At 42.2% G+C, this 25,037-nt stretch overlaps 1 protein-coding gene across 6 annotated transcripts in view; it reads left to right on the top strand.

The window, feature by feature from the left end:
* Positions 1-25,037, top strand: part of LOC121962150 (nuclear factor 1 B-type-like) — a 73,941-nt gene that overhangs the window by 34,150 nt on the left and 14,754 nt on the right. For 3 of the 6 annotated variants that reach the window (XM_042512347.2, XM_042512345.2, XM_042512349.2), the window contains exons 3-9: positions 8,664-8,720; positions 11,526-11,594; positions 14,901-15,021; positions 16,289-16,410; positions 21,781-21,915; positions 22,119-22,303; positions 24,581-24,719. In XM_042512347.2, the coding sequence (XP_042368281.1) occupies positions 8,664-8,720; positions 11,526-11,594; positions 14,901-15,021; positions 16,289-16,410; positions 21,781-21,915; positions 22,119-22,303; positions 24,581-24,719 (828 nt within the window). The remainder of the gene's footprint in view (positions 1-8,663; positions 8,721-11,525; positions 11,595-14,900; positions 15,022-16,288; positions 16,411-21,780; positions 21,916-22,118; positions 22,304-24,580; positions 24,720-25,037) is intronic. The other 3 variants (XM_042512346.2, XM_042512351.2, XM_088073169.1) reach the window with 2 other exon arrangements.

The raw sequence follows: 25,037 nt of genomic DNA, 5'->3' as shown, positions 1-25,037 counted from the left end.
CCCCCAACCCTCCCAGCCCTTACCCTCTCCCTCTCCCCTTCCCACCACTACAATGAATGAGAAAACACGCATGCATAATTAAATCTATAGTCTCGTCCTCACTCCACCCTCCCTTCCCTCCTTCCTCCACAACCGTGCATTAAAAAAAAAAAAGCACTCCTGCTTGGAAGTTTGCCACCGTGGAAAAAAAAGCAGTGTCTTCGAACCAGAGAGATGTGGCCAACCTTCCACCCTCGTATGGACCTATTCTTTCTTCCCCCAGCCCATCGAATGGCAGGGTGGCAACAGCGGGCGAATGTAAATGCCACCCGGTCCTGCCAGTCAATTACGCCCCAACAAAGCTAATTGTTTGTTTGGTGCATACCAAAAAGATGCCGAGGTTGGCCATTGATGGGCCCATTGTTTCAACGCAGATGCAAAGTTCTTTTTTCTCACAGGCTAGACTTGACGCTGATTAAACGTGTGAATGATGAGACCACACTTTCGGAAAATCAAGTGTGAACTCAGTGTAAACTCTTTTAAAGCTACAGCTGAGAATTATTTTCACTATCAGTGATTCTATTGATCTTTTTTTCAATTAATCAATTACTCGTATAGTCTATAAAATGTCATAAAAAAAAGTCAAAAACGATCATCACAATCTCCTGAGAGGCCAAATTGAAGCCTTTAAATAGCTTGTTACAACTTTTTAAATCCAAAGATATTCAATTGCAGTGAGAAAAATTGCTAAAAGTTGCAAATCCTCACATTTGAGAAGGCGAAAGAGGCAAACATTTGGAGATTTTGCATAATAAATGACCTCCATGATTCAAAAGACGATTAAAATTGTCATTAAATGACTTCCCGTCAATCCACTAATTGATTAATTGACTAATTGCTTCAGCACATATGGATATATCTGCAACACTTACTGCAATGGATGGTGCCAGGTGCCGCAAAGGAGATAAATAGTTAGGAAAGCATGCTGAGAGGAAGGTGACAGAAATAGAAAGATTAAAAGGATACAGAATGAGGAAAAGAAAAAAAAGTTATAAAAAGCCAAAAGGAAAGGCCATATTGTGAGAAAAAGGACAAACAGGGAGAGAGTGGGAGGAGGTGGAAACATTAAGTGGGGCGCAGTGTGCTGACTGGAGGCCAGCCTGCTCATTTTTCATGGGACAGATGAGCCACTGTGTCGCGTTGTGTCGTGTAGTTTGTCTGCAGCCCGGCCGCTGACTGCATCGCACATGTACAGCACAGATCAGCTCGCGGCAGGATGCTGGGTGTGTGCCCCTGTTTGTGCATGCATGTATATCAGAGTTAAATATGTGTGTGCACATGTAATCCATAGAGCAAGCATTTGCTTTTGATTTAGTGTTTGTACGCACAGTATATGCATGCGTGTAGAGGTGGGTAAACTTTATTTCACAAATTAAAAGGTGGGGAAGTTGAATTTAGATGGGTTAACCCTCATCTGCATCCTTGGTTTTGCAGGCTGTGTATCCCATTGTGCTTGCCAGGTTCTTCCTTCTCCTCTCCCGGGCCGGTGTGGCTAATGATCCGTCAGGCCATTCAGTCCCTTGTTCAAGGCCCACTCGCCACTGAATGCGCTCCCTCCCCGTCCACACTGTTTGGTGACCTCAATGAGGAGCCTGTTGTCCTCCCGGCTCGGTTAAAATGCTCTCCTCTTTTCACTGCCGTGAGAGTTTACTGAGGAGAAGGCACAGAGGCTCTACGGAGAGAAAGAGGGCCCGCTCTTCACCGGCATTAGTATGCACCGATTAGAAACAAACACACACTGATGATCTGCGCGCACGGACACGCTGAGGTGGCGACGCTCACATCGAGAGATACAAGTGAGCTGGGTCACACACAGTCAACCACACACACATACACTGTATGGCTTCTCATTGTTCTTGTCTGGGCTGGGATCCCACTTGATTCCATAAGTCTCAAAACCCTGACAGTCCTACTGTGTGTGTGTGTGTGTGTGTGTGTGTGTGTGTGTGTGTGTGTCCCCTCCTGCTCTATTGAACAAGTCTGTGGTGTCTGGCTTGGAGAAAAGAAGGCAAAATGGCATTGTTCTCACAGACGTTTCAACTTTGCCCCTCTCACTTTCTATCTGCCTTTCTCTCGCTTTCGTCTCAGAGAGAGAGAGAGAGAGAGAGTGTGTGTGTGTGTGTGTGTGTGTGTGTGTGTGTGTGTGTGTGTGTAACTCATCCTACTGTACCTGCATTCCCCGTCAGTGGCAGTCATTTGATAGGGTAGCTATCCAGATTACCAGGTGCTCCTTTAAGCCAATAAGAAATACTTGCCTTGTTCCAATTATGAGATAATCATTACAGTGTCACACAGTGTATGGGCACCAATGGGGGAACATAGTCATAGTTTGTCAAAGGAAATACAATACTATACATTACTGTATGTGCAGAGGTATCACTGATAATGAGTCCAACGATAATGCATGGAAAAAGCCGATTTCAAGACTCAAAAAGTGTTGAAGTGCACCCAGCCTTACCAAATACAGATGAAGTAGTTAAGCCAGAAACTTGCTTCGCATTTAATATTTTTTTGTTTTACAGCTTAGTAGAAGCTCATCTTCCTTGTGAGACACTGCCACCCCAAGATGGCGTCCCATTTGGCTGCAGCGTTTGTCCCTCGGCGTCAATATCACTTTCCTTTCGGCCAGGTCAGGTGCCAGCCCTTTGCAGAACGCCATGCATGAGTCCGGATGGGGAAAGGGGGGGGGGTGAGATGCCAGAATTTGGTGTGTGTGTGTGTGTGTTTGTGGGGAGGGGTCAGCGGCGCGCGCGAGGGGGGGGCATCGCCAGTTGGCAGGCTGGCACACAATGGCTGGCACGATAAGATCCTCCCTCTTCTGCGGGCAGATTTCCTCGCCCATATCTTTTGTTTGGCTTGTTTGGGTTGCGGCTCATCCCGATAAAGGCCACTTTGTTTAGACAACAAAGCGTGAGGGAGGGAGAGAAGAGAGAGATAGAGAGACAAAGAGATAGAGAGAGAGAGGGCATTAAAAAAAAGGCGGCAAAGGGGGGAGAGCGCCAAACACAGATGGAGACATTAAAAGAAAGAAGTGTTAAAAAAGCAGGAGGAAAAAAAAAGAAGAAATTTGAAGAGAGATATAGTACGCACTTATCACCGGATAAGACGATATCGTCGCTGATACACACTGAATAGTAGATATACACAGAGGCGGGTATGAAAAGATACAAAAGAGGAGGGATACTGTTGCAGGCGCAGGGACAGCGATAGACTGATAGCGAAGGGAAGAAAGAAAGAGATTTAGAGAAGAGAGCAGGTTCTGCCGGCTGTTGGAAGCCAGCCCGAGTAGTGTGAGGTCATCGACAAAGCTGTGAATGATAGAAACCAGGAGCAGAGGAGGACACGGGACAAAGTGCACACACATACATACACGCATTCCATACCAGCACATGTACAGTCATTTACGCACACTGTCAAGACTTGCATGACCCCGCGCTCCACACACGTATTTCGTCTGTGCATTTCCAAGGAAGGACAAGCTCCTGCGGCAGGAAGGGGAAAGAAAAGCAGGAGGACACTGAGCAGAAAGTCTGCTTGGCCACATCAAATATTTACTCAGGAGCAGCTGTATTGTCGAAACATTACGCATCGGAGCTGCTCCGTAATTAGGTCGATATTTTCTGCCCCTCTCCCTCTCTCTGTTTCCCTACTTCTCCGGGAGTCCACCCCTCTCCACCTCTCCTCCACACACACACCACCACCCCCGTCCCCTCCCCTCGCCTCCCCGGGCTGCTGAAATGCGTCTTGGCTCAGGACCCATGCCTCTGGCAGCCAGAGTGCTATACATGTGCACAGAACCCCGCTCGGCATAAAATGGCTGCCAGACAGGCTTCTCCTCCTGAAATGTCGACAGCGGTATGCATCTGCAGGGTGTGCGTGTCACGCGTGCGCACTGGTTTTTTGTGGAGGGTATCCGTACGTGTCTGCAAGTGTTTGCGGGCTAGGAGCGTGCACCGCCACTGTCAAAAAAAAAAAAGTTTCCCCAAACTATGTGGCTAATTTAATCCACACCGTGTGTGTATGTGCATGTGTGTTCCGCAATTTAGTGGGAACAGAATGGGTATAATGCCAAAAATGAGAGGGTGGGTTAGGAGAGAGTGTGTGCGAGTGTTTTAGTGATTATAAAATCCAGGCGAGTAACACACTTGGGCGTGGAGAAACCTCACAAGCACTGAGAAACTTTCTTGTAGAGCCAGATTTCTGTTGCCATTACCCCTAATTGCCCTAATCGTTACAGCGGTATGATAAGTATCCCACCGGACAAGAAGGTGTAAGAACTCGTGGACACATCCAAAATACCCACAAGCCCTCTGCTACTTTTTCCTCCTTGCTTTTTTTTTTTGCTGAGTAACAGCAGATAATCTGATTCATACGTGGTACTGTTTTTTTCACTTCCTTCATGAACCAGTTTGTTTATTTAAACAAGTGGCAGGGATGGAGGGTGCCAAGAAATGTTGTTTTTGGAAAAAGGCCGTGTGTACGTGCGTGTTTATGTGTGTGTGTGTGAGAGAGAGAGAGAGAGAGAGAGAGAGGGCGTGTGTGTAGTGTCTGGCCCTGTGATCGAGGCCTGCCAAGCTCCCAGGGCAAAGCCCAGCCTCCTCGACCGCAACTGTTTATTTACAGGTTACACTAGTGTTTATTTGAAGACTATTGGATTGGCTGGGCTTCTGCACAGGACACCTTTTAGATACAGATATCAGACCCCAGGCTCTAAATATTTCACTTCTTTACTTTATTTCATACACATACTGAACTGCTTTTTTTTTTTTTTAATGAATTCATGGGCAATTTATCTGCCCTGAGATCTGGAATTAATCATCTTCGACCTGTCTGTGATCTAAAATGAAAGATTTAATTTAAATACCTGTTGAGTGATAAAAGTGATTAGATGTTCAATAAAGTGCTCAGTCAATCTAATCAGCGCACTTGCGGCCTGACAAATGTGCAAGCACCGTTCTAAACATTGTAATCACCCTGAAAGAAGATAAAGGAGCGTGAAGCTGCCCTTCTCGGGTCAAAGGTAAAATGTAATGCAATAGGGGAGGTGTTTCCAGCTCCGGTGCAGGCCTGGCAGATGCGCCATATGCTTGCATCCCACCTTGAGTCATCCAGGTGGTCTCTCCTGGTGCTACAGTGGGGCCTCATGCTGGAAGATGCTGCCTGGGATCTCTAATTGCCACCACCATCTGCTCTTTTTGTCATGGTTGCCTGTTCAGCCTTCGAAGAAGCGGAGAAAGAAAAAAACTAAAACACAAAACTCTGATCCGATGTAAACGAACCTCGCTCACCTCCACCTCCGTGCTCCTTCTCTCCCCTCAGCACCTTTTTCAGTGTTTACCTCCTCTCCGCTCTCTGATGCTCTTTTCTCTCCCCTGGCCCGTTTCTTTCCCTCTCAGCAGTTCTCAGGGCGCGAGCATAGACTTGGCAGTCGTAACTAGACTGATGGATGACTCCGAAAGTGGCATGGGGGGGTGGGAGAAGACAGGGAGACAAGGCCACTGAGCTCCCTGCAATCACTTTATGGACATGTGCTGTGCCAAATCCACACAAACCTCCGCTCGCCCACAAAAGCTGCTTTACACACTGTGTGTGTGTGTGTGTGCGTGTGTGTGTGTGTGTAGAGGGCAACTTAAGGGACTCACTGCTTATTGGTGCAAAGCAAAGGAGACTTTGCTGAGGCCACACAATGACTTGAACGTGTTGTTCAAGAGTGTACAGCTTGCATTATAATATAGATTTTACATAATAACTGAAACTTTGTCTTTAACTTTGGATAACTGATTATTGACAAAGGGATTTACAAGAGACAAATGCTATTCGTTTTGTTGTTCCAGCCTCTGAAATTTGAAGATTTGCTGATTTTCTTTAGTTTTGCATAATTTTTTGGACTGTTGCTCAAACAAACAAGCAGTTTAACAATGTAACCTTGCGCTCTGGGAAAGTTTGATGGGCATTTTTTAAATACTTTCCTCAGTTTTTGTGGACTCAGAAACAATCAGCAATGAAAATAACCATTAGTTGCAGCCCTTAATGCTTTAAATACTAATCTACGTGTGCACATGAGATATTTAACAGAGACCTTTTAAAAAATGTACAGCTACATGATGAGAAGGCATAAGTCACGCTTGTGTTTTTACATGTTCAGGAAGCAGAGCAGAGATGTATCATGAGACCATAACTTGTACGTTGCTTGTACGTTTTTAGGGCCAAGCGTACTGAAAAGAGGGGATTTTTTTTCCTTCTTAACGTATGGTCCTGTTCCCTCCCTACTTTGTCATTGTTGAGCTTCGGCCAAGAACATTCTGTTTTTGCAGCGCTGTTTAATAGTCAAATTTAGGAGAGGGGGAACAAGAGAGAGAGAGAGAGAGAGTAAGACACAGAGAGAGAACAAGTAAGGGATAAATCTTTCAACTTTTTTTTCCTTCTCTCTCTTCCACCCCCGTCTCTTTTCCTTCTCTCCGTTGCCTCTCTGTAACGCAGCTCATGAGAGCTGCGGCAGGAAAAGGGGTGTTGTTGCAAGGCGAGGGTATCTGAGTTCACTGTCTCTGGCTTCTCGTCTCAGCTCTCTCGCGTTAGAGACGTAGATGATAATCTCGCTGCTGGTTCTCATTGGGCCTTCGCCGTCCCAGGGCATGTGTGGGATTGGGCCGGTTTGGATCATTAGACGCTTTCGTTCACCATTTGGCACGGCAGCTCTTCAGGCCTTTGCTGTTGAGTCTGTCTCCAACATGCAACACACTATATACACAGCATGAAATCAAAGCAGAGGTGGACAAAATACTCAACTCTGTTACTTTAATCAAAGTAAAGATACTGCTGGTTAAATATTACTCCAATACAAGTAAAAGTTGCTAAGTTTACTTGAGTTAAAGTACTGGAGTGCTTGTTTTTAAAAATACTTAAGTATTCAAAGTACACATCTATCTCAACACACATGTTATATATTTTCACAACTCATTTACAGAGTCTAGTGACTAAAACAACCCACTGAATGCCCTGACTTGCCTGTAGAACCTGTAAAATGAAAAGCATGTAAAATATCCTGCAAAGCCAATAGAGATGGCCATAGAATCACACTTTGACACAAAAACCACCACTGTCATTTTTATTTTCTTATAAATAAATAAACGACCCATAGAAAAAAAAATCTGAAAAACTGTATGAATTCATAACCAAAATGCCTTTCTTTGATTACCTCAGCTCTCTACCCGTCTCTACTGATGAGCTGCCCAATCGGAATAGGGCATGCCTGAGGTAGAGGTACGGGAACACTATTTCGACAAACAACCAGTCGTGGAACTGCAGGACCACTGTCAGTGGTGGAGGAAGTATTCAGTTTCTGTCCTTAAGTAAAAGTACTAATACCACACTGTGAACATACTGCATAAAAAATGTTACTTTAGTGAAAGTAAGTAAGTACAATCAGGAAAATGCACTTAAATGTATAAAAATAAAAGTGCCCCTAAAATCTAAATAAATAGATAAAATTCAAAACTACAAATAATTTTATTATAATGAATAATAAATAATGATTAAAAAAAATAATTACTTTAGTACCAAATTCAGAAAAAACAAAAAACACACAACAAAACAAACAAAAAAAATCATCAGCTGACTTCAAAACAAAATGTAACAAGTAACGGGAGCTTTCATAGAAATGTGGTGGAGTCAAAAGTACAATATAAATAAGTTTAAAAAAAAAAAAAGAATACTCAAATAAAGTACAGATACTGAAAAACTATACTTCAGTACAGTGCTTAAGTAAATGTACTTCATCATTGTCCACAACTGAATCTAACATTAATTTACACAGTTTTCACAACTTTTACTGTTACGTGATATATAAGAAAAAAGGCCCACATGCCTGTCAGTGATCATCCAGAGCAGGAACTGCCGAGGAATGATAGATTTCCCTCCCATCGAGACTTCGAGGTAGAAGACGTCAGCCCGGGCCGTCTCATACCAAAGCCTGCGCACCGTAGCCAGTGGAAAGAATTCCACTCATGTTTCCTTGTAATTCCCCGCCCCTCCTGTTCTCTCTCCACGTTTTGTTCTGTGCTCGTACCTTGCACAGCAGGACCGAACACATTTTGCTACCCCCCCACTCTAACACTCCCTCAGCCCCCTTTGAAAAATTACCCAGAGGTCTGCCGTTAAAAACTTTTAGGCTATCCAGTGTCAGACAGAGAGCTTTTTTTCAACCGTTTGCCTTCCCATTAATGATAATGCTGTTCAAACAAAACCGTCGTGTTTAATGTACAGTGGGTATGTGCTCCTTGACTGGTAGATAAGGAAAAACATTAAGGCAGGCACTAAGGAAGTCTGAGCCCTGAAATACACTTTGTCATGTTGAGTGTTTTGACAGAAGTTATTTCTTCCTTTGTGTTAGGTCAAAGGTGAGAGAGAAACTGGAAATTATGGTGCCAAAAAATCTAATCAGAGTTCTGATTTACTTACTTTTTTATTTTAAGTTAGAGGATACAATGTTTTCACTCAGACTCCAGGTTATCTTTGCTGGAAATAATCAATGCTGAGAAGAAAACCGTGTTTCAGTAAGATGGCATGTTGTTGTCCTCCCGCTAAACTAAGCCCCCCCCTCCTCTTATCTCTCTGTGTGTTTGCAGACTCGCAGCAGTCAGGAAGTCCCAGTAACAATGAGCCAGGCAAGAACCCTCTTCCAGGTATGTACAGTACCAGTCATCCTCCCTCCTCCCTCCTGTCATCGCTCTATTGTTCCTCCGCAGCTCGCCCTCTGTACAGCGGCCTATGTACACCATAACTTACCTAGTTTATTTAAATAGTGTTGATCTGCTGTGAACTCAGTGACTTGCAGTCGAAATAGCAAAGCCTTTACTGTCAAAAAAACAAAACTACTGTACCGCCTCAGGTGCATACTGTCCTTCGTCCCATGTGATCCAATGGCAACTCTATAGAAACGGCAACTCTTGAAACAACAAAAACATGAGATTTGTAGTATTTATTGTAATAAATTGGACTATATAAATGGACAAACCAAACTGACACATTTGTTTTTAAATAATAATTTAGGACTTAAAGTATTTTTTTGACTTCTATATGACATCTCTAGTTTTAATGGGTAACTTGGGCATTTTGTAAACCTGGTACCAATTTCCCTATGTTTTTGGTAAAAGGCTGCAGTGTAACTGCTTGGTGCATTTGTGCACTGTCAGTTTGCATCCACTATAAGCGCTTGTTTTTTGCCACTGAAAGGCTCACATTGTTATTATAAGTGTATGACAACATAACAAGAAGGACCCTATGGAGAACTTTTTTGTGTTCAGATTCTTTTTGTTAAACCAGAAACAGCCCCAAAATTTCTAGAGCCAATAACACCAGACACCATTTAAATAAATAGTAATCCATAAATCGTAAAACACACTTTATTCAGAGTTGACAGAAGCAAAATAAAACTCACAAAAAACATCTTGGTTCATCTTATAACTGCTCCAGCAATCACCAACTCTGGTTTGGTTAAAATAAACCCTTAATTTACCCAGTTAGGTGTGAAATAATGCTGGCTCTAGTCACGCTTAAATGACTGGTTAATTAAATAGGGTCTGGTGAGTTTGATGACAGCAGTTTCAAGGCTTAAAGAGGATCCTACTCTTTAACACAGGCCCTTTCTTTAAGTCATTTTGTTAGACATTTATAATAACCTGATTCTGTCAGTGGCAAAAATAAGCTTTTTTAGTTGATGTAAATTGATGGTAAACACATGGCATTTGTGGTTGCATTGCAGCCTTTTTTCACTGCTGCCGGCTGCAGCGCTCTCTCTAAATACTGGACCAGTTTCAAAAACTGTTGTTCCTGTTAGTCGCTTCGACACAAAAACATGGGAAAGTAGAGTCCAGGTTAAAAAAAAAAAAAACAGCACCGTTTATCTTTGGATGTAGTGCGGAGGAATGAAATTAGATGAGATCATTTGTATCGTCATCATCCTAAAAAAAGACACTGAAAATCTGGATTGAAAACGTTGCAGCAGATTGCACCTTTGGCTGGTAGCTGAGTGTGTCATGGTGAGCCAGCTGTAGAGAATATTCCCTGACAGCGCTGTTGTTCCCCTGGACTGACCTGCGCTGTGTCGTCATGATATTGGAATGAAAATAGTTCGAGAAGTATAATTAGTTTTCTACCTCAAGAGCAGGTTCTACCGACGCAGGTGCCAAGGAAAACATGCTAGTGAGCCAATGACTCAGGCCTTGGAGGCCCTCGGCAGTGGCACAGTTCCCCGCAAAAGCCGTTGGCTCACTTGAGGCATGAGGCTTTGTAGGTGCCAATCGAGCCGCCCGCCTATCTTTCTGGCGCGGCCTCGAGTGCCCTTGGCAGCGCATCAAAGCCGAGCCGGAGTCATTTGGGTGTCAATAACTTGTCTGGCTGTTTTATTTGACTTACAGCCTCTGATGAGTGTTGCTGAGTCCTCGGCAGGTCATGCAGAACACAACAAATGCCTTAACACTGCAAAAAATATAAATCATAATTAGCATTTGCTCAGTATAAAAATAGTGTTCTGAAAGCTGCGTCAGACAGTTTATGTACGCTGGAAAAAGCAAATAACCCTTAATAAAAATACTGCAGTGAATGACTCTTTAAAGTGGATATCTCTTGCTGTGATAATGTATATTAGCGTAACAGTGTCAATATTGACAGCTATGAAGATCTGCTTGTGTATTTGATCATATGGGCAGCGCCTGTAGCTCAGTGCGGGCCCTGTTTGTTGTACTCGCAGCAGCAGGAGTTCTCCCTCCTCCTCACACACCTGTCCTGTCACTCTACTGCACTGCACACAGTGGTTTTCTGCAGTTACTTTAAATGCTATAACTGGAAAAAACACCGAAACAGAAGGGTTTTTTTTCATAATACACTCATTTTTACATCAACAACCACAGCTAAAATCTCATTAAAAATAGGATAAAATAAGGACAACCTACAGAGAGAATAGCATGAAAAATACTGGATGAACAGAGATTGTTGTTCTCAGGAGTAGACACTGAAAAGTTCTCTTTTGTTTTTACAGTTTTTAAGTGATATTATGCGGTGAATGTACCTGTGTATTTGTCTGTGATTGATTGATGACCTCCTCCTGTTTTTGCATAATCTTGCATTTTTTTCTAAATATAAAACATTTTTAAAAAATGATTAAAAATATTAAAGAGAAACTGATTGAGCACCTATAAACAAGACTTATTTCAGACTGAATAAATATATTACCTGTTTCAGTTGTTTACTACTGAAGATAATGCTTTATTGACAACAAACAAAAAGAAAAGAAAATGTCTGTCAAGCTTCGTCCAAAATAATACGGAGTGGATGAGATTTGGGAGACATACTGAACGCAATGTTACTGTTCACACTCAAATAAATATGTAGCATGGAGGGAGAATCACCAACTCTGAAAGTATAAAAGCATTTGATAAATGAAAACCGTGACAGCAATAATGATTTCATGATTTTCTGTATTTCTACAGTCTACTTGGAAGACAGTTTCATCAAATCAGGAGTCTTCAGTGTTACAGAACTGGTGCGAGTGTCCAGAAGTAAGTACATAACGTGATTTGTTTGCTCACACACACACACACACACACACACACACACACACACACACACACACACACACACACACACACACACACACACACACACACACTGGTGTTTTCAGGTATTCTTTGACTTATCACTGATTTGCCCTCTGCTCAAGCTGGGCGGCGCTACACTGGGATTCACATGAGGACACCAAAGTCTACAAGAATGTTAGTGGTGTAAATTTTCCTGCCCTACTAGGAGCAACCTTGTAAATATGAGATTCAGTGATATATCAAACAATCAGAGTTTATACGCGCCCACGCAGTCCTGAGAAGCGGCCTAAAAGTGTGTCCTGTTTTGCTCAGAAGAGACTCTTTGATTTGTAAGAGATTCTGTAACTCTGAGTTTTTCTTCCAATCCCAGCCTTTGTATATTTACTGAAATCTACCATACAACTGTGGTGTAGTAAATCCAGTTTTGCCAGTCTGCTTTTGCAATAAGAGAACACTTGAATGTGCAGCCATTTGTACGAGCCTGTGTGCATCTGTATAGACATGTCTGCCCTCCATGAAGCCGTTGACGGTTGTTCAGTCCTCTCTACTCTGATAACTGAGGGCGCCCCGAGGCACCGTTTTCCTGTACTTGAGCTCTGGAACATGCCTGCGGCACACAAAGACTCCAGTCACCCCCAATAACCTGTGTTTAAAAGAGGCATACCTGTGTTGCGCTGTCTGTGTGTTATAGTACGCGCCAGTCAATTCCGGTCCTGTGGTTTGACTTAGAGTGTTGTGTAATTCCTGTTCAGTGCAGTCAGAAACACTGAAGTGCAGTTAAAGTCAATGACAGCCAAAACTGCAGGGGAGGGGGTTAAACTAAGTCAATCTGTAAAAAAAAGGCAACTATTTTAATAACTGATTAACAAATTAAGCCAGACTGTAGGTGTCATTTCATTTTTGCATTTTTTAAATGCACCAATTTGTCACAATTCTGCATCAATTTATGGTGTAAATGTGTTAATTTTGTCAAAACAAAAGTATGCTATTTTAATGTTATAATAGAGGGGGTAAATTCACATGTTCCAAAATTCAGAGTGGGACTTGTCCTTGTCCTCTGTGTCCTCCCACCCCCTGACATCTACACATATGAAAACAGGCAATCTGAAAATGTCAAATTGGTTTGAAAAAATCTGGATAATTTTTAACACATTTCCAACATTTCATACAAGGAGCAATTAGTCTTGAAAATAATCAGCAGAGTAATTGATGATGAAAATAATTGTTAGTTGTGACCCTAAACTAATGACCACTTTAAGTGTCCCAGAGACGAGTAGAAATGTCCACCACTCTATGAATTCCTACGCTATCTTACAGTCGTACACCCTTTAACTTGCAACTAGAAAATAAAGAATTTTCACATTTGAAATTCTCAAATTATCAAAAAACTTTATCACATTTTATCCCTTTACATATGAATGGATTGATAACTAATAGCTTTTAAAGCTGACCTTGGTTTCAGTTTACCTGCCATATCAAAGTGTCTCCGATGTAGGAGCTCAAACCAGGTTGTCTTGACTGTCTCCTACATCATGCTCTGAAAGACAGAACCTATCCGTTCCAATGCTCAGAGACTGAATCTCCTTTGAAAAGGCTGTGTTTTTGTTTAGTGTTTAATTTGCCCCCTGACCAGATGGCCGCTGCTCCAGCGTGTTTGCTCTCATGTGACCGAGCCCGGTTTCACTAAAGCCCGACTGAAGTCGAGCTGGAATTTTAAAAAGGTCGACGGACACACAGGAATTGTCACTCACTCAGCCGGTCACTCCCTGGGAAGATATCTAAGCAGCCGCTCGTCCGTCATCGCGCTTCTCTCCCAACTCTCCAGGCTGTTGAGACATTCTTTGAAGTCCATCAAAGGGAGCTGCGGAGTTCAAGGCTGACTTGCAATCCAGCATTTCGACGAGGACACTCATTAATGCAACAGGAGCCTCGGCTGCAAGATATTTTGTCAACAGAAAATGTGGGCATGCACAGGCAAATGAATGAATGTGGATTCATGAAGACCGTACATTTTTCCTCTTATATAGTAAAATGAGGTAATCTGCTGGAGGAAGCACTGTGTGGCAATGGTTTACAGCATCATTGTTTCATTTTCTGTTTGTTTTTTTTTTTCCTTTAGCTTAAAAGTCAAAGCTCAAATTATTAAATGAGATGACAGGCAGGGCAGCCAAGTGGCAGAGCAAATATTAAGCTGAGCCAAGACGACAGAAAGAGAAACCAGCACAGACAGAGATGGTTGGGGGTATCCTCAGCCATGAATGAAAAAAAAAAAAAATCAAAACAATGGTCTTGTATTCAGCGTCCTCGAGCCGGATGCATTCCTCCACAGACAGCTCGGTATGGGTAGCAGCGGGTAGGGGCCTTTGCCAGGGCTACAGTGGGCTGCCAGGGCGGAGGCTGGCGGAGGGATCGTGCCAGTGGTGAACCTCAGACCACAACAGACGGCGCCACACACTCCATCCTCTCATCGACTCCAAACCAACCAACCGCTCGAGCTGCAGGCTGCCTCGCGGGCCACACACTAAAGAGAGAGAGAGAGACATAGAGAGAGAGTGAGGATGGGTGGTGAACTCCTTTTGTTCTGTAAACACTGGCCCGGCCTCCCTTGAAACAATATCCCTCACCTTGACCACAGTGAGAAAAACAACACCTACTACCCACTGTAAATCACTATGCGGTAAAACTGCTGAGTATTATACTGCAGCATGGAGAAGAGAAAAAATGTTGATGATTGTGAATTTGGTTTCAAGTTCACTGAGATTGCCTTGAACTTTTGATGCATCACAAATTATTTTATGAACAAACAGCCTGCTTTTGGTGCTTTTAGCTATAAAATACACTGTTGTCTTACTGCTGTGTATTTACATATTTAGTGTGTCTTTTTCGTGCCACATATAAATAAGATTGACTTAATTATAATAATAAAATAGAGGTTCATCCATACTCAGAAAACGCAGCTACAGTAAACTTTCTTGTGTTCAGCCACTTTGGAAAGCAGCGCCTTGTTAATCACACTGCTCAGCAGAAATGCCTGTGATGGTCAGACAGTTAACCTGTGAATAGGGAGCGCTTAATTTGATACACAGGGCCTCTAAACACAAAGCGTCAATAACAGTCAGTCAGGCTATTGTGCAATTAATTGTGCATCTCTAGATGCGAGGATAGGGAGAGACGTGGCGCTCAATCGCACAGCACTGCTGACATTGAACTCTTTGCAGTGATTACAGCATAACTGTCTCTCTTTTGTTTTCTCCGTGTCCTCTACAGTGCCCATCACCCACGGTGCTGCGGTAAACTTCTCCATGGTCGACATGCCCAGCCAACCCTACTATCATGACCTGAACTCCAGTGTGGGGCTGCACCGCTCCCTGTCCTCCCCTCCCGGCAGGTGAGTGCAAGTTACAGTGACAAAGTTGGGCAGAGAATTTCATAGATGCGACACTGTATGTTGTTATTAATACTGAAATAACATGTTATACGTCAGTACGAAAAAAAAGTGAAAATGAAGGGAGCTTTTTTAACCTTCAGAAAGATCCAGGCTAGCTGTTTCCCCTTGACTTCCAGTCTTTATGCTAATCTACGCAAACCATCGCCAGGCACTACCCTTATATTGAGCATACACATATAAGAGTGGCAACTATCTTCTTGTTCAAGTCATGGCAACAAGGTTAAAATATGCATTTCCAAAACATGTTAAACAGGAGAGTTGACTCCAAAATCTCAAACACATATTTTTCTTCATACCTGTAGAGCCATTTATCAATCTAGATCAATCTACCAGTCAAGCTGCCTGTAGAGCTGTTTATCAGTCTAGATTGTTTTGGTGTGAGCTGCTAAGTGTTGACACTCGGCCAGTGGTGCTGATAGTGCCAATTTTTTACTTTTTTTAAATTCAACAGCAATGTCTCTTTATTCTTTTTGTAACTTTTTTTTATTGGCTCATATGAACGCACAAAAACAAAATGCACAACCAAATGAACATGACTTTTCAATAATTTAAAAGGGAAAATAAGTAAATAAATAAGTTAGTAAATAAGAAAATAAATGAAATAAAAAGATGAACAAAAACTAAAATAGAATGAACAAATAAATGGGTGGGAAAAAGGGGGAGGGTGATTTAATAAATAAAAGCAGTAAAATAGAATGGGGTAGAAAATATGGTTAGCTAGCAGTCGATGCACACTTCCCTGTGCTTGATAATACAGCAAACGGATATAGTTTGAAAATAGTTCCACCATGAAACTGCTCATAACAAGGTCTGTGGATTATCTTTAGTAATGGGTCATGGTTTCTGGAAAAACATTTTGAGTTTTTCATATGTGTTTTTTGGCGCTTTGAGCACCACAAGCTGAGTGCCGTCTAGTTCCGTTATATGGGAGAGAAGACAGACATCTCCAATACCGATATTTCCAACACTCTCACACCAAGACAATCTAGTTTGATCACTAGCACTACAGGTAAGAAGTAAAATATGTCTTCTGGATTTTGGGAAGAACTAGCCCTTTAACTAAACCTTCACATAATGCATAAAATCTGCACCAAATATGCACACCAACTGGCCCAAATCAGTGCAGAATTCATTTCGCACTCGTTAAAGTCATGGTATAAAAAAATCACTGCCTGTGTTAAACCATAAGCTTCTCCATGTGTTACAGCAAAAGGCCCAAAACCGTCAACATGGAGGAGAACATGGACACCAGCCCGACAGGACCTGACTTCTACTCGTCACCCAGCTCACCTGCCAGCAGTCGGGCAAACTGGCACGATAGAGACGGAGGTGATTTTCCTGTTTGCATTTAACCACCTTTATTTACCTGTAGAAGGTTTGTCAGCCTTGAATACACTTTGTCAGTATCACCCTCCATCGCATTCACAGTCACACAAACACCCCGAGTCAGGGGAACAGCCCTTGTGCGATCACATTCTCGCGCAGCTCAGCGCTGCACGGCGGCACGTTGACAGAATTTAATGAGGGACGGGAGAGCGTTACTCATTTCACCCTCATCGCATGCAAATAGACGTGATCAAAGCGAACACCTCACGTTGTTTTTTAACAGCAGCTGAACTCTCTTTAACTCTCAGCCTTGTCAGAAGCTACTGTACATCAATGCCGCCACCCGTTTCATTGCGGATGAACTGCATCTGGTTTCTCTGCACACGAACCTGTTCAACTCTCTTAAAATACATACCATGACAGAGATAGCCCCTGGCATCGTCAGCCATATAAATGTTTCAACCCATTTGAACCGCTGTCTGAATGTAAATCTGTATTCCCTCACACCTGTCGCTTACACAAAGGAAACATTGGATCCCACAAAACAGAGAGTCCGTTATGAGAACAAAGTGTTCCAGCTGAAATTCCTGACTCGGTGTCTAACAAAAAACAGCACTCTATTTTCACCACAGTTAAACTTTAAGATTTCAATTTTACTTTCATACGAGTGCAAGTTGTGTGTGTTCAGATATTGGGTGTATCTTTTTTTCTTCATACACAGATAGCTGAAACACCTTTTAGAGAGATATCCCTATTTATAAACCTCATGTAGAGCTGTTGGAGCTGCGGGGCAAACGTGTCAGATGACTTTTAATCAGGAAATCAGGCTATACGTCTTGGCTGAACTTTAGAGAAATTCCCCCATCAGTTGAGTTTCAATGATCACCTTTAAGGCACAGGACTAGTAAGAAGGGAATTAGGAAATAAAGCTCATCTAATGAGCTCATACATAGGGCTTACTGGATCTGGAAAAAAGAAGGGATGCGTGTATTGGAGGAAGAAGCTGTCTTGCACACTTTTTTTAAGCGCGAGGGAGAAAGTGAGATCCTCACGGGACAGCTCGCATGTCTCATTGTCTCCTGGTGCAGAGCAGAGCCCATCACCCTTTTAATTAAGGCCTCACTGTCCCGTGTTTCCGGATCATTCTCACTCTCTGCTGACTTCTTTCCACACTCTGCTGCCCGCGCTGCCCCTGGATTTTACCAGCAGAGGTGGGAGGAAACGTTTTGTCAGACAAAATGATTAAAAGAAAATGTCCCACCTTTTTCCTCAGTAAGACATAGTGTGGTTTAAGCCAGTGGTCCCCAACCCTTTTCCTTAAAGAACCCCTTTTCTATCATTTAATTAACTGACTGCCCCTAAATGACATATTTTATGGATATTTTAGATTTTATTAAAATGCTTAACAACAACAGTACAGAACAACTGATAAACTGTCTAATAAAGGCAAATAGTGAATGCAATAATTGCAGGAAGTTTGTGTAAAATGAGCACTTTGGATGAATTTTCTGCAGATTATTCCCTGTGAATACTGCATCAGAGATGAACTTTCTAGATATTTATAGGCACTTTTTTATGATTCTCTGTTTTTATTTATTTATGTTTTATTTTTAACAATCAAGCATACTTAATAGGCTTGACAGGAAGGCAATCCAGGCACTCCATAAGTGTGAGAAACGTGAAAATACAAGGAGGAATTACATTAAAAAGCCTTTATTATAGTGGCTAAATCATTAAAAAAGCCAACATGTCTCGTCCAGTACCAGTCTTCGTCAGGGTTTTAAATACATATGCATTATAGATACAGCACCACCTATATAGCAGCAGGAACTAATAGGAAGTCATCACGTAAACCAGATGATGAAATTACTTAATAGCTTCTTTTTTGACAAATTAATTAATTTCCTCTCCTTGAAACTTGGCTGGTGTTCTACTAGCTCTTTTTAAAAAAAAAAAAGAGATTGCATGAATTGTTGACATAGGCCTACTCTATGTTTAAAAAATGTTTTTTTTACACCCCTTAAAATCAAGAAGGCCTTACGACCCCCCTTGAGCCTTTAGCAACCCCAAGTGGGGGTCGGGACCCCCAGGTTGGGAACCAGTGGTTTAAATTTTTGTTTTAACTTTGTGCACCTTCTTGTTTTTGTTTTTCTATCCAGTCCTCTTTTCAAATTTCAATATAATAAGTAGGGAGGCAGAGAGAGGAAAACACCAGATGACACACGAGAGACACACCACTGGTGGGATTCCACCACAGCCCAATGTGGGTACTCGAAAATGCAGCCTGTCCCTTTGCACAAGGCCTGGGAGCATTGCTCTGCGTAAACTTAGACGCTTTGGGGCGAGGAGAAAGGGAAAGCAGTGGGTAGGAAACTCTCCAAAGACAGCCATTATTCTGTCAGGAGAGAATAAATGCGAAGTGGGGCGATATTAAACCCATATGAGGCCTCCCAAGTGCCAAGCGGTCAATTCTCGCACATGGTTGTCGTTCGACAAAAACCTCCCCATGTAGAGGGAGAAATTGTTTCTGTCTTGTATTTTTCTCTGCGAAAGTACTGCTCAAATTAAGATTTTTTGGTTTCTTTTTTGGTGGGATTTTTTAATATGAAGGTACACGCTTAGTCTGGTCTAAATGGAAAAAATAAGCACTTTGGACTTTTTATTTAAACATTTGTATTTAGTGTTTAATTTCTGGTAATTAATTGTCCAGTTTAATTTCCCAAGGCAGTCCAGTTGATTCTCTGGAGTATTTCATTAGCAGAAGAGGAAAAACGGAATACCTTTATCACAGAAAATATTTCCTATTTCGATGTGAAAACATGAAGCAGTGATATCAATCTTCTCCAAGGTATTTCTCCCTCTGACATAAAAATGAAAGCACTTAAGCCTGTATCCTCTTGCAACCTCAGAGTGGGAAATCCCCGTGAATTCCAGCCACCTTTGTCGCTCTCTTTCTCTGGAGATGAGTGATTCTTCCCGTCACTCGGGTGGATCCTTCCCTGTTGTGGGAGGGAAAGGGCAGTTAATACTATGGAAATGCATCAACAACAGCTTATTTTGAGGGGGAAAGAGATAGATGATTTGAAAGTTATACACCCCAAGAATCTGAGACAGACCAGAAAAGCACTTGATGAATGTTCATAGAAGAAGCACGAGCAGACGTAGGCCATTGCCTCTCGCATCTATTTGTTATCACGTTCCCTTCAGACACTGTGTCTCACCATGGAAAATTGAAAACCGCACAGCCGTGACAGCAGAACATTGCTCATGAAAGTGTAGAGCGGCAATAATGAGCAACTTGTAAGAGTTTGTGCACATACTTTTTGAGTTTATAGAACTGCGCAAATTTTCTAAACAAATTTCATGTCCTCTGCCGAGCCTTCAGGATTATTCATGGGGAATTACAGTAGCTTGTCAGACACCGTGTAAGGCCGAGGCGAGCAGATGTTACAGTGTAATGTTCTATTTAAGATTACGTGAGGGTCTTGAAATTCTTAAATCCCATTTGAGCGACCGGCTGCTTTACAACTGTGCATCAGATCACTGGATTTAATTGTCTGCTCAGCTCAGACATGACAAAAGCTGAATTTTCACAGGACTCACATTTCTTGGGAATGTCCAGTGATTTGCAATGATTCCAGCGATTAGGAGTGATTTTGACCTTTTGTGTGTCTGTAATTTGCTGGATACATTTTCCCTTGTTTTCTGCATTTGCTTAAGACAGCGTGCTCTTGGTAATACTAATCCCACACAGATCGAATTCTGTCTAATTTCAACGGTAATTCATTTTTGGCCCTTAATTCATTCCATTTGTGAGAAATGGAAGCATTAGTGGAAGCTGGAGGGAAATGTTTTGATTTATTTTCAGCAACACACCTCAAGTTGACGCTATTAAAAAAAAAGTTGCTGTTTGTTTTTGTGCACCAGTGAAATCATTTTACTTTTTTGTCTGTAAAGAAAATATTCAATACAACAAAGAAGTTTGGACAAATTCCTCATGTTTCTGCCTTGTAATCCAGCAGTGGCACCCCCAAAATTTTTTCACATGGGTGGCCAGATGGGACCACTGAAAAACTTTGGGTGGCACACCAAAACCACAAGACGTAACTGAATTTCAGGAATAGGCTTATGCTATTGAACTATAGGCTTCTTAAAATGTCAATATGGAAAGTTTAGGAATTGCATAATGATATACTTTCGCTGCTATTTTACAGTTAATATTCCTAATTATCTGATATACATAGAATAATACTGGTACAGTTAACATTTTGAGTTCCAGGACAATCGTGTTTTATATCTGTATATATGTGTTAGATGTGTACTTTAAATAGGCCGGTTGTCCTTTGCCTTGAGTAAAACAAATATACAGCTTTAATTTGAAGGAGTACATTGACTGTAAGAAACAAAACATTTACTTGAAGGTAGATGTCCCCCTCAATCTTCAAGTTTAGGGGAGACATAAAACCCATTTTTATTCAGATGTGTCATGTCAGTTGTTCCCTTAACAGAATTTCGCCAACAGAATTTTGGATTGTTATTTATCCCCCTTCCTAAACCGACATATCCTAGTAGAATGGTTCCTATGATATCCTATGAAAATTCACCCACAACAGTTTGCATGATATCCTATGAATTCTCGCCCCATGTATGATGTTAGGTTCTTAGTCTTAAGTTACATAATTAACATAAAGTTATAGAGGTGAGGTTCAGGCAAGTAAAGTTACTGTCGGGTTAAGGAATGAAAACACGGTGAGGACACACCTGAAAATGACTCAGAGTTTGCTCAAAATTTACATGGTTCCGAAAGTCTCAGGCCAAACCCATTCACCACCCCAACCTGCTTCCTTACAAGACCTCTCAGGAACACCTCCTTGTTTATTTCAGTCAACACATTAGTCATGTGATCACAGCTTTCCAAAATACGTGGGTTATGCAAAAATGAATGGCTCATGATTAAGTATGATATGTATGAATTAGGATGCATTACTTTTGGTAGGAAAACATACCAACACTTTATGAGAACAGCCTGCCTGAACAGGTATGTCAACATGGTTTGTACTATTGGATGCCTTGTGTTATTGAGTTTCACAAGATACCACTATCCTAAAAAATGAGCATGCTCCAGCCTTTTAAAGATAGTTATATTGGCCTCGAATTATTTTCACCAGGGGGGCCAGCAATTGTATCTGGTGGGCCAAGGCCCCCCCGGCTCCCGCTCTGCTCCGCCACTGTAGTCCTGTACAAATATGCCCAAAGAGATTATCAAAGACTTTAACAACTTTCAAGAGTTTGAATAATTAATGAGGCATCTACAAATGTGACCTTGAGCCTGCATTCATGTGTTTGTGTGCCTGTGTGTGTTTTCCCCACTAGCAGACATGTCCTCTCCCACCATGAAGAAGCCAGAGAAGCCGCTGTTCAGCCCCACCTCCCCGCAGGACTCCTCACCTAGACTCAGCACTTTCCCTCAGCCTCATCACCCAGGCCTAACAGGTGTAGGACACAGTGGTGAGTCACCGGTGACTTTAACTACCGGCTCTCTTTTAAATCTGAAGCTCTCATCGACTTTTCCCCCTCATAAATGCAGTTGAAAAATCCATGTCAATACTTAATTTACCCTCTCAGATCAATGATGATCGCTTTATCTTAACTGCCTCACAAACACTCAATCTTTATCTTCCTTTCCACTCTTCTGTCTGTCTCTCTTGCAGTTATATCGACGAGGAGCCCCCCTCCACACTCACCCCTGCAGTTCTCGGCCTCAGCTATCTTGCCCCCGGCGCCATCGCCCTACTTCTCGCACACCACCATCCGCTACCCGCCCCACCTCAACCCAGCTGATCCCCTCAAGAGCTACGTGCCGTCATACGACCCGTCCAGCCCTCAGAGCAGCCAGGTCAGTCTCTTTTTTTCCCTTTTTGTCTTTGAAGAAGCCAGTTTGCAGGCCAGAAGTCAGACGCTGGTTTGGCAAGAGATACATGGCCTCAAGTAGTTCTTTTGTTATCTTGTTCGGCTCTGTTCCCATCTGACCTAAGAGAAATTACAGCATGCATTTGTCATTATTTCATTAATGCCTCATTGGTGCATTTGCAAGTCGAGAAACATCTTTCTTTTGTCTGAAACCTGCTCCTGGTCATTCATTATGTCATTAGAATGACATGTTTATAAAACAGCTTTTTCTCAGTGCAAATAGATAATATCATTTTAAGCACATAAGCTGACCACAGTTTGATAGTATTTGTCCTGGAGCCCTTAACGGACACATGTCTATTTATTTAGCACTGGGCTGTGTATGTGGGGGAAATAACATTGGTGAGAAACCTATAATTACAGTCGCCGTTGTTAAGAGTTAACTAATTAGCATAATTTATGGCAAATTAAATTATGGTTAAATTAAACAACTTTCCATTTTGCAAACAACCCCAGACTGAACTTTGCCGACCACTTCATGTGACAGAGAAGCATTTATTTTCTGTTTGATATAATGCTCATGGCAACTGTTTCAGTACATTATATTTGTGGTTGTGCTTAAAAAAAAAACAACTTGATGTCTCCATAAAAAAGTCAACCAACACTATTACGATTGCAGTCACACGTGACGCACAAAACTGTATCAAGACATTGCAGTAAATCAAATAGCTTAGGGCTTTTATACATTCTTGGTACACACTGCGGCCAGTGTGTTGGAGAGAGAGCAGGCGTCTCTATAGATGAGAGAGCTGTGTGATATTTATGTGAGTTTTATATCCCCGCTGTTCTCACTGTAAACAAAGGCCTCGTAGACGGCTCCATCTCCAGAGCAGGGAGCGGGTTAGAGGGATGGAGGGGGGTGGAGGGGGGCTGTTACTCTAGAGAAAAACCGCGGGGAATGATAAAGGTTGTAAATATTTGCCGTTGCCGGGGCCCGGCTCTTGTGCAGAATTAACTGGCCCTCTGCTGGGGTGCTGGAGAAAGGAGAGAGGAGGGGGTGGTGGCGAGCTAGTGAGGTGGGGTCCGGTAGGGAAGAGAGAAGACCAGTTGGGTGGAGGGAGGGAGGGGAGGCTCAGCAAATAACACAGCGCTTATAATCCCATGGACGAGTGCCAGAATGTTTTTATGCTTGCTTTAACGCAGATTATATTACACTCTAATTAAACATTCTATTCACATCGTAGGGAACCCTGTGGACACAATTCTTTTCCAAAAAGGCCTGTTTGAGTTTTGAACTTGGGGCGGCCCCGAAATGAACGCCCCAGACAGTCTCCAGCCGTCTGAAAGAGTAGCTCCCACTAGCTCCCTTTATTTCTTTCTCTATATATATAGTCTCTCTGCCTCGCTCTCTGTACTCACGCACATTCACACCATTGTAGCAGGTCACTCCGCAGCTCTCTCTTTTCATGCCCGAGTCCTCCTAAATTCCATTTATGAGCGCCATTAAAATCTTTGTTTAAAATCATGTAGGAAATCCATCGTCAGTGACTGAGGATCTATTGTTGCTCGTGCCCCCCAGGGTTTTAGTAATAACTGTGACAGCACAGCAACTGAAAGTACTAAAATCTTTTCTTCAGACAGAGCATTAAGTGTAAGAGTGAGCGCTCCGGTCACCTTTTGTTGTTGATTTTAAGTCTGCGAGCGCGATCATAGCAGTGAGGAGGAGTTAAACCTTCCCCTACAAGCGAGGATAGGACATTGAGTTTGTTTAGTGCTAACCATTGTGGAAAAGTGTAGTTTGTTACATGCTTGTATTGTTTTATTGAGATCTGCCCAACTGCACATTTACAAGCGAACAAGAGCTTGTAAACAGAAGTGACTGGACACCGTTTGCCTGTCTTCATGCAAAGTTTTAGATCTTGCTGGCAGACAAAACAAATACAATTCTTGCTTTTGGAGTACATTAAGCAAAGCAGGTGCTTTTTTCCTTCATGTTACCTCTTTAGTTTATCTCTTTTCAAACATAAGTTAAGGACAGATATTTCTTTTTGTCAATTTATGACTATCAAAATGTAAATTTTCACAACTGTTGGCATTGTGTCAAACACACCGAAATGAAAGCTGATAAACTCCAGAGATGAAAAAATCTCTCCATTAATGTTTGGCATGAACATACCTTAAATTTGGGCAAAATAAATAAAGCTCAGAAATAAATATGCTTGTGCTGAATCGTGTTTTGTTGTTGTCTGTGCCCCACCTGCAGCCTAACAGCAGTGGCCAGGTGGTAGGAAAGGTCCCAGGCCACTTCACCCCAGTTCTGGCTCCCTCCCCACACCACGGCGCTGTGCGACCCGTCTCACTCTCCATGCCAGACACCAAGCCCATCACCACATCCACAGAAGGTGAGTCCAGAACAGCCAACACAAATAACCACTACCCATCACGCAATGCAGCAGGGTGATTTGTAATCAAATTTTCAGCTGGTGTTGAGTTGCCTTTTAATTATATATAACTAAAATTAAAAAAATGATATGTTAAAACATCTTTTAAAATTATGAAAAACAAACAAAAATTTGTGAAAAAATATCCAATGCTTGAGCATAAATTGTCTAAATGATTAGAAGTGAGCCCAAAGTTGAACCTTGTGGGACTCCGCACATTCTTTTCATCATTGGTTGTTTGTAACATTGACAAATGACTGACGGTAAATAACTGTGTTC

Source organism: Plectropomus leopardus, chromosome 23 (assembly GCF_026936395.1).
Source record: "Plectropomus leopardus strain MGB_pleo_1.0 chromosome 23, ASM2693639v1, whole genome shotgun sequence".
Lineage (NCBI taxonomy): Eukaryota > Metazoa > Chordata > Actinopteri > Perciformes > Serranidae > Plectropomus > Plectropomus leopardus.
This window is presented reverse-complemented; position numbering and strand designations above follow the sequence as displayed.